Source organism: Monodelphis domestica, chromosome 7 (genome assembly GCF_027887165.1).
Source record: "Monodelphis domestica isolate mMonDom1 chromosome 7, mMonDom1.pri, whole genome shotgun sequence".
NCBI classification, from domain to species: domain Eukaryota; kingdom Metazoa; phylum Chordata; class Mammalia; order Didelphimorphia; family Didelphidae; genus Monodelphis; species Monodelphis domestica.
The window spans coordinates 200,857,581-200,868,269 of NC_077233.1; the positions used below are offsets into that span (position 1 = coordinate 200,857,581).

Genomic DNA, 10,689 nt, shown 5'->3' on the forward strand with positions numbered 1-10,689 from the left:
TTATCACTCCAACCCTTTTTCTTTGCCCCTTCCTCTCTTTCTTCCCTATTGGCCAAGATAGATTTCTATACTTAATTATGTTTGTGTATATATACATACACTCATAACATACATGTACCCATATACACTGATGCATGTGCCACAGTTTCTTGTAGCCACTGGTGAGAGTTCAGTGACAGGTAGACAACAAAGATGAGCAATCTGAAGAAGAGCTCAACAAGGCCACTTACTAGATGTTCTAGTTCTTCCTTAACATGTCATATTTCCCTATCAATCAATAAACATTTACTGAGCACCTACTATGTGTCATGCACTAGAGATACTGCCAAAAGGCAGTCCCTGTTCTCAAGGAGTTTACTAATTAGAGAAATAACACATAAATGACTACGTACAAACAAATTATACATAAGATTAATTGGAAAGAATCAACAAGAAGGCACAGGAGAATTGGGAAATTCTGTTTTAGTTGAGATTTTAGCTGAGACTCAACAGAAGCCAGGGAAAGCAGGAAGTTAAGATAAAGAGAGGGGGCAGCTGGGTGGCTCAGTGGATTGAGAGCCAGGCCTAGAGATGGGAGGTCCTAGGTTCAAATCTGGCCTCAGACACTTTCTGGCTGTGTGACCCTGGGCAAGTCACGTTACCGCCATTGCCTAGCCCTTATCACTCTTCTGCCTTGGAGCCAATACACAGTATTGACTCCAAGATGGAGTTTAATAAAAAAGACGGAAGGTAAGGGTTTAATAAAAAAAAAAAGATAGAAAGAAAGAACACTTTGTCATTTTCAACCATTCTATACATTGAGGGCATCTGCTGAAAATGCCTGGAATTTTAGAGATGGAGTGTCTTGTTTTAAAGAAAAGCAGTGGTCAGAATCAAAACAGACTTTTGAGGAGGGACAGGGCAAAAAAAAAAGAGGACAAATAGAAGAAAACAGGAGGTAGAGAAATGGACAGTAATTATAATCTGAATGTGAAAGCAAATTGTATTGGAAATCAGATTCCAACAATATGTTGTTTCTAAGAGACTCACTTGAAACAGACATATAAATATACAGAATTAAAATCAGGGAATGGAACAGAATCTATTATGCTTCAGCTGAAGTAAAAAGGCAAAAGTTGTCTAAAAGGAATCTATTACGGTGAGCTTTCTTTGACCCAGAAATATCAAAACTAGGCCTGTATCCCTAAGAAATCAAGAAGATAGAAAAAACACCCATATGTATGAATATTAACAAGTTATGGTATATGATTTTGATGGAATACTATTGGGCTATATATAAGAAATGATGATTTCAGAAAAAAACAGGGAATCCTATATGAACTGAAACAATATGAAGTGAGCAGAACCAGGAGATCATTCTGCACAATTATAGCAAGATTGTAATGATGATCAACCTTGAAAGACTCAGCTGCTTTGATCAATATGATGTTCTAAAACAAATCTGAAGGAATTATGATAAAAAGTGTTAACCACTTTCACAGAAATGATGAACACTGAATGCAAATTAAAATATTAATTTCTCACTTTGGTTTTTTTTGCAACATGGCTAAAAGTATGGAAATGTTTTGCATGATTTCACATGTATAAATAATATGTTGCTTGCCTTCGCAAAAATTACATATGGAGCTTGAGGGAAGAAGAGAGTTTAGAACTCAAAATAAAAAAAAAGTTAAATATAAAAAATTTTAGAAGTGTGTGATAGTAAGCAAGGTTTCTTAATATTTGCCTTGTGAGAAAACTCACCTTATCACCTTCTTCCACCTCACAAATTTTTTCTTCAGTAGCAGGGTTAATGACTGGGAATTTCTTGCCATTCATTGAATCATGCCATTCATTGTTTATAAATATCTGTTGGAAAATAGAAAGGGAAATCAAGGTTTATACCTAGTACATGAGCTTTGGAAAGTTGTCCACGGTGATTAAACCTGAATCACTCAAAACATTTCCTTTATATGTTTCAATGGCATTACTTTCCTCTTCTAATTCAAAGATGCTATCATTCTGCATTTCCTCCTTCCCCTCTATAGTTTATTTTGGGTGAATAAAAAAGTAAATCTTAGCATATTCTTTATGTTATTTAAAAATATAGATAATCCCTATAATAGTGAAAGAAAAGTTCCTCAAAATAATTTCTTTTAGTTCTCATTATTGTTGCAAGAGTAGGTTAAGTGGGGGTAAAGTCACCCTATGATTTTAGAATACTGAGAATAGGAATACAAGACACACACACACACACACACACACACACACACACACGAGTGTATGTGATTTATGAGCAGATAGTTGTGGTTGGTGAGGTGAACTCAAAGATAAAATGAAAGATATGCTATACAAAGGGGTAATCCGGTGCACTTAGATGATCAAAAAGAGGACACATATCATATATGTAAAAATATAGAACTCTATTCCTGGATTATTGGCTTTCAGATTTATTCTACTGTCTGTGATCTTTTGATTCAGTTTGGGTTTTTAATTTTTCTTTACTTAAAATCTCTCCTGCTTATTCATTTATGTTAACTTGAGGCATCTATAAAAAAGAAGGGATGTTTCCTGTCTTTTAAATGGAGAGGGTTATATGGTTTGTCCCAGTGGTTAGATGTGAAGCCAGTGGAGAGAGTTGAGTGAATCACGTGATATGGGAATATGGAAGTTGAGGTAAACCTTGTTGATGGAGGGGAGATGGCAAGATGTCTCCCTCCCTGGGTGAACTGAAGCAGGAGTTTGAGGTCACTTCTAGAGAGAGAAAGGAAGATTTTCTCCTTTCTCAAGGGATATTTGACAGACTAAATCCCTTGAACACTAATGAGAGCACAAGCTGAAGGGAAACGTTGACACTTCCCCTGCCAGCAATCTCTGAGGAAGGCTTCTGTTTGCCTTCCTCAGTGGAGTTGTGTGGCAGGCTTAGTCTGAGGTTTGCCCCAGAAAGAGATAGGACTCGATCATTTAGTACTGCCTCCAATCACTCACTCGCCCTTCCAGCTATAGAGGGAATCCAAACCCCAAATCAAACTTGAATATTAAGATTTTAATTGAGGAATAGGGTAATGGGTTGAAGGAGGAAAAGAAAAGGTTGCTCTGTCAGGTGTACACACAGTAGCTGTTCAAGAGACTGATGCCTGTGGCCACAAATGCCTCAACCCCTTTTCACAAACTGACCATTCTTTTTAACTCTATGCTATTTGTTATCCTAAAAGCTAAATCATAAAACAGTTTAGGGAAGGCAAGGGGAGACCAAGAGGAGCCAGGAGTCTAGCTCTGTGTTTGAGAGAGTCCAAATCAAAGACTTCCTCTGGGTCATTAATTCTAGATGGCAGGTGAAGGAGAACAGCAGAAAGATGTCTTTGTAGGAAACAGCTTTGGGATCAAAGGCAGGAAAACAAGGTCTTCTTCTCTTGGCTTTGAGGGGGGGTCCCCCAGCCACCTAGAAACTGAACCTATTTGTTTCCAGGCCTGGGTTAGAAAACCTGGGGCTCACCAGAATCTTCCTCAGTCAATGGTTCTCTCCCACAATCCTTTGCTCTCCAAACCGTTACCTCAGTGCCTGTCAGTCAAAACATAGGGTTCCAACAAATGTTACCCTTGCCATCCTTAACATCCAACCTCGAAGTGCCTCCAAAATGTTTCTGATCTCTGTCTCTGTCTCTGTCTCTGTCTCTGTCTCTGTCTCTGTCTCTGTCTCTGTCTCTGTCTCTGTCTCTGTCTCTGTCTCTCTCCTCTCAATACTGCTTCCAGGACTTCAGTTTAGGATGGTTGATTGCAAGAGGCAGAACTAGAGAGGCAACCAATTAGGCAAGTGTAGTACATCAAAGAGTAATCTAGAACTAGAGTCAGAAAGGGCCAACTTTGACACTAATATCTACTATTTTAAATCATGCAACTGAGGTTAGTCCCTTACCCTCAATAAGTCTCAGTTTCTTTATTCGTAAAATAGTCCATTATAATACCTGTACTATATCTATCATGAAAGGTTATTGTAGGTATTGAAAGGGATAATCCTGGGAATCTGGTAAAAAGTTGACAAAGTTCTATGAAATATCAGCTACTATTATTATTAAGGTTTAAAACCTAATGGAGAATAAGAGAAACTTTTGGTAGACTTTTTATAAATATATCCATCTCTTTCACCAACAAATCTCACCTTCCATTAGACATGGTTATTTATTTGGTCTTTCTTTATTTAATTCTGTTTGTAATGGCGAAACTTCAATGTCTCCTGGAGACACACATTTCAAATATGTAATTGAGAATGAAGGAAAGTAGGATTTTGCAAAAGAGCCAAAAGGCAAGGGTTTGTATCAGAGGGTCTGGTCACATGCACAAAGAGCTGTTCCAGAATCTGGGGAAGGGATAAATCCAGACACCTGAGGAAGCTGGAGATCTGTTGTTCCTGTCATATCAGGGGAGTGGAGAGGTAACTTCCTGTTTGGCTGTTCTCTCTAAGCCTGAAGGAGGTGACTTACCTATTCCCTGAGAACTGGAGGTTCCTGTGTTCCAGCTATTCAGAGATTCCTGAGATCCTTTCCATCCCCATCTCCAATTTCTATCTCCCTGTGATCTTATAAACTCGTGTCCCTGAGAGTTCCTGATTGACTGTGTGTGTGAGAGAGAGAGCTGCCAGTATCCAGTGAAACCTGTCAGTGAAAACAGCCCAGTCATCTTGGCCTTTGGCCCTTGGCCTACAAGGGTAAACTCAACAAGAGTTCAAACTATCTTATTTGGATGAACTCTTAATTTATCTATCATTAATTTGAGGCCCAGTTAGCTCAGATTAGATAATTAGTGGGGTTTTGTCATAGAGAGATGGTGTAGAAACAGTGTAGCCAGAAGACCTATGAAGACGTATCTGTGAGGAGCCCTGAGATATTTGGGTGGAGAATCTAGATTTTAAGCTTAGGGATCCTTTATTCCTGGTCCTCATTCATATTTACTTGAAAATAAATAAACCTAAGTTACTGTTTTTATAAATAAACCTAAGTTACTGTTTTTACAAAATCAGATAGTATTTGAACTTACACGTTGCATCTCAGGGCTACACAGGCCTGAAGGCCTAGTCTTTGAGTGATATACCAAACTGTAGTAGTAGTAGTAGTCTCTCGGTAACTGAGGATGACGATTGTCTTTGTGCGCTTTCATCTGTGATGTAGATGAGTGTGCACAAAAACACTTGTGCGTGAAGGAGATTTAAGTGGTGAAACATCAAATATACACACCGTTCCGTCTATATTATATATATATAATATGATATATTAAAATATATCAACATATATTTCAGATATGAGGAAATTTAGTTTCCAAATTTTGATAGCGAGTACAGTACCTTTTCTCCCATCTCATGCTTACCTTGTAACATATCAGCGTGTATGTATGGAAAGTTTTTAATTCAGCTCAATTTATGTGTCATAAGATTACCAATAGAGCTGGAAATGACCATTATTGGGGAATCTACTACAATGCCTCCATCAGGACTATTGTGAAGAAACTACTTTGTAGATTAATAAGCTCTCTATCTAGTGTGTTATGGTTGTTTGTAGGGTCAATAATAATCATTCTCTTTTTAAAGATTACACATTTAGAACTTGAAGGGAGCCAAAGAGCCATCTGGTACAATGTCCTGAATAGGGCGATTATGAAGAAAACACTCTTATAAACCATTAAATATGTATTGATAGATATTATTATTGTTTTCTTACATCACTCTGTCATTTGACACTCACAACAATTCAGGAAATTCAGTTTGGTCAATTTATAATATTCCTACTTTACATATGATAGATTTAATGATGGAAAACACTTCAGAGGTCATTTAATCCAATCCCTTCATTATGGACATGAAGTAACTGACATCCAGGTAAATAAGTCCCATGCCCCCTATGCCACAAACTTTGTGCCTCAGTCTTTGGACTTCAAAGCCACATGAGGGTACATCAATAGATGATAATGCCCAAAGACAATTGTCATTCTTGGTCACTGAGAGACTACCACTAAGGATATATGTATATCCCTTACATTCGAAGGCAGAGGAACAGCAAGGGCTAGGCAATGGAATTAAATCACTTGCCTAGGGTCACATAGCTAGGAAGTGTGTGAGGCCAGATTTGAGCCCAGGACTTCTCATCTCCAGGTCTGACTTTCAATCCACTGAGCTATTCAGCTGCCCCCAAGGCCATACATATATCAAGTGACAAAGCTAATATTTCAACTCAACACCCTTGATGCCAAATTCCACTCATTTTCAACTGAGCTATACTCAGAAAACTAAAATTCAAAGGGATTAAATGTCTTACACAATGTCTTGTAGTTTGTCATAAAGAAACCTGAAGATAGCATAGTTCATTAGAAAGTGTCTTTTAAGTCGAAATATTTATATTCATATTTTCCTTTTGACATTTTTTTGGTCTGTATAACCTTGATAAATCCCTTAACCATCTCTTTGACTCTATTTCTTCATTTGTAAAATAAAGGAATTTAATCAGATCCCTTCTAAAGAACCTTAGTTTTAAATCTATATTTGGATGACCCATGATGTTAAAGCCACTGTCTGCATGACTAGCATTCTTACCCTACGTGGAGGGTAAGTCTATAACAAAAATCCAGAGAAGAAAGCAACAGTGAGATTGAGAGCAAATTATATGGAACAAAGGAAGAAATAACAAGGAATAAAAAATGCTAGAAATTAAAAAAAAAACCAACCATTGAAGATTAAAAATATATAAACAAAGCAGAGGGAAAAGTGGTAGAACACAAATTAGGGGAATAGAAAAAAAACAACACTTTAAGTTCAATTTTTTTTAATGATAGTAAAATCTGAGGAACAATTTTCAAGAATGAGTTTTTAGAAGAATACTTAATACTAATGTTGGGTATCCCTTAGCTTCTTTTTATTAAAAAAATCATTAGGGAGAAGGAGAGGGAAATCAAATAATTACTTATTTGGGGAGCCACATGTACTCATCCTATGCCTTATGGGAAAAAAAGAAACTAAAAAACTGCAAAAAAAATGGTTTACTATAACCCCGATATTTTAGTCTTATTATCTTCCTTCTGAGTTTTATTCTTTGGGGTTTATGGGGCATTAATGTTTCCACTAAGAACTCACCATCAAATGAAAAGAAAATGATTATAATAGCAACAAAAAAAGTTCAAACACATTTTTGTACTTACGTACTACAACGAATACTTAATAGAAATCTTGAGACTTCTTAACTCAAATAAGCAAGTCAAACCAATAGGAATTCACATTTCATTTATTTGGTTATAGGGGTTTGCTTACTTGCAATACATAATCACTGAAACAATTTTGTATTTCAATTAAGAGCTACACAATAAAATGAAAATAAAGTGGTTATAATAGCACTTAAACAAGCCTAGACACTTTTCTATACCTACAGGCCACGAAGAAAACTTACTTGAAGTCTTGAGACTTGTTAACTCAGAGAAGCAAGTCAAAACTCAGGGAATGCAAGTTTGGGCAAATAGTTGTGTTTCATTTCTTTATTTTGAAGGATGTACTTAATTGCAATCCATAATGAATGAAGCAGACTATAACTTGCATAATCAACATATATTTCAATAAAGAGCTACATTATCAAAATGAAAAATAAAGCGATTATAATAGTATCAAAATACGTATAAACATTTTTCTACAATTGTGTTAGAAAATATTTGGAACCTTGACACCTCAACTCAGAATATCAAATCAAATCAATGAAACTTTAAATTTGGGTGAATATGTGAGTTTTACTTTTGGATTCAGGTATGTGCTTTGTCATACATAATGAAATAGATAATTTTAAAACTTAAATAATGAAGATTGTCCATATATCTTTTTAAGTCAGACTCTTTTAGAATGTGCTCCTGTTGGTCCCCCTTTGCTTCTTATGCAAATAAAGTAGCAACTTACAGCACTGCCTTTTTTTGGGTCTTATAGGACCTAGAAGTAACTATAAAATTGAATAGCTGCCCCCATAACATACATACTCTCTTTATACAATAGTTGTACTCTCAGGAAGTATCATGATGACTGAATTTTCAAACATTAGGGGTTATTCCCTAATATATAATACATGGTTTCAGATATGCCTTGTGTGAATTTTTAAATTCATTTTTTAATATTTCACTAGCAATTTTCTAACTCTTTTATCCCTTTTCTATGATCAGTAATGATCTATAAGTAGCATCTTAAATTGTTTAGGAATCCTGATATTTAAAGGACTATTAGAAATTCTCTGGGTTATTAATTGTTATCACATAATACTAATTAACCTGTGTTGTAAATTCATAATGAACAGAGAAACATGACTGTCATAAAAGAGACTCTCTAAATGGACAACTCAATATATTCTATAAATTATTATAGGATGTTATATGATTTACAAGCTTAGAATTCAATGCAACAGTCTAGGAAAACTTATATGGACTAATGAAATAAAAACTGAAAGGAACCAGAGAAACAATTTGTCAGAAAGTAACAATACAGTAAAGATAAGCAACTTTAAAAGATACAATGACCAAAAACATTGCCAAAGGGTTCATGATAGATACAAGTTTTCCAATTGTAGATAGAGGACTTATGGAAATCAGAATGTATATTGAAACACATTCCTTTCTCTTTATTCCTGGACAAGGCTAGGGTGAGAGTTGGCTTTGCCTGGCAATATATATTTGACACAATTTCATTTCTATTGCCTTCTCAATGGGTGGGGAAGTTGTTACAGGGAAGAAGAGAATTTACTTAAGCATGACAGAAGAGAAGAGAAAGTAGAACATTGTCAGAATGTTAGGAGGGACAAATAAATTATTTATTCCAACTCAGTCTATGTCACTATAAAGGGAATTTAAGACCAACGAGATTATGACATTTCATTGATTTTACTCAGTTGATAGAGGAAAACTACATATATTTGTCAAACTGAATTAACCCAAGCTACTATGTGTAATTTTACATTTAGAAAACTATTACTTTAAGAAGCTCATTTTATGGGAAAGAAACTTACCTGAAATGCAATATAATCTTGGAATTGACAGCTCATAGGAAGATAGAGCATGTTTTTGGTTATCATATCTTTACTGAATTCATTGGCTCCTTAAACTTGAGATTCAAGGTTATTTGCATTAAGATTAAAAGAAAATTTATATCCCCAAATAAAGCATTTCTGAAAGGAATGTTCTGCAATATTTGACACTTTCAAAAAAAAAAAACTCATTGCAATCAGCTTTACAAAAACACAAACATGCTACATATTAAAATGTTTAAGATCACCAAATTGTAAACCAGCCTCTTTTCTTCTGGTTTCTGTTATTAAAATTGGTTTGTTTAGAAAGTGAAATGGACTTCTAGGGAGTTCATACATGAATACTCTCATCTTCTGCCTTACACAGTAGCTAATCAGTTTCAGATTAAATAACAAACACACCCTCACAATGTTAGCAAGGTGGGTGGGGGGAAACCTTTCTTTACAAGTCTTGCTATTTGACTTGCAGGCTTTTATGTTGCCGTTTGGAATATCACAGATCTCAGGAATATTTTTAGACTTAATAAACCTAAGCCATATCCTATTTTCACTTTAGCCATGACTCGCTAAGTGGGAAAGCTTTGTCGACTAGCCTGCTACAGGGCATCTGTGCCATAAGCTTGCTTACTGAGATAAATTAATATACTTTAATGTATACTTCATGTAGGATGCAGGGCTTCTTCCTTCAGCTTTTCCCTCAAATTTGCACACTGAAATAATTATCCTTAAATATTCCCAGGTCCCCTATATACATACATACATAAAAGGCTACACAGAGACTAAACTATACCTGTGAAATGGTTTGTACTGGCTTTGATAAGATTTTCTGGCAGAACAGGAGAGCATCAGAATCTAAGCAATTTTGTTAAGTTATTTTTCCTATTTAACATCTTGTAAGATTCTTCACAAGATTCTCATTTTGCACGACTACTTTTTATTCATACAAGATACTTTAAATAAGGCTACTATAAATTAACCTTCCCACTCTCTAAATGTGCATATTTCAGCTATCCAAGGCAAGGTAACAGGCATGCAGTTGAAATCCACTAACCTTAGTATACTGAATTTTTAAGTTGGTGAGTGGGGCAGGTACAGTCCCCTCTGCAAGCTTCGCTGAGGTCTGTTCCTTAGACGACATTTCTGGGCTGATCCTCAAGACCGAAGAGCAGTCAAATAGTAGACAGACTCAGCAACTTTGTCCAGGCTGAAATGAACCCTTTCCTTTTAATATGAACTGACTGAAGGTCATTTGCATACTGGAATGTGATTGGATGAACCATTTCAGAGCAGAAAAGAAAATGAAAGTACATTTTTTGTAAGAAAAGATCCTGTAAAAAAAAAAAAAAAGATTTAAACTTAATATCTTTAAGAAAACATTGTATCAAACTGGTAGCCAGTGATACAATTTATTATATGGAAATGACACAAGTTTTAAAAATTGAAACCTGAGAAAAGAGTAAATAGTTGCTTTGACTATTGAAGCTGAGACCTTTCCCTCCTCCTTCCTCACCCCCTTTACTTTTTAACCTACCATGGAACATATTTCTCTGACAGATGTCAGCAAAGGGCATAAGGCAGTAGATTTGGGGTGCTCCAGTTTCTAGGATAATTGAGGGGGAAGAGTTTTATGGTTATTCTTTTTTTAGTTAAAAGACTATTTAATTGTACCCTTTACATG

At 35.6% G+C, this 10,689-nt stretch overlaps 1 protein-coding gene across 1 annotated transcript in view; it reads right to left on the reverse strand.

Moving 5' to 3' along the window:
• The window catches only part of ALDH1A5 (aldehyde dehydrogenase 1 family, member A5), a 42,889-nt gene extending 32,661 nt beyond the window's left edge, over window positions 1-10,228 (reverse strand). Inside the window, exons 1-2 of the mRNA XM_001373162.4 lie at window positions 10,063-10,228; window positions 1,744-1,848 (exon numbers count right to left, since the gene is read on the reverse strand). Coding sequence (XP_001373199.2) covers window positions 1,744-1,848; window positions 10,063-10,149 — 192 coding nt within the window. The 5' untranslated portion in view covers window positions 10,150-10,228. The remainder of the gene's footprint in view (window positions 1-1,743; window positions 1,849-10,062) is intronic.
• Between the last annotated feature and the right edge of the window lie 461 nt (window positions 10,229-10,689).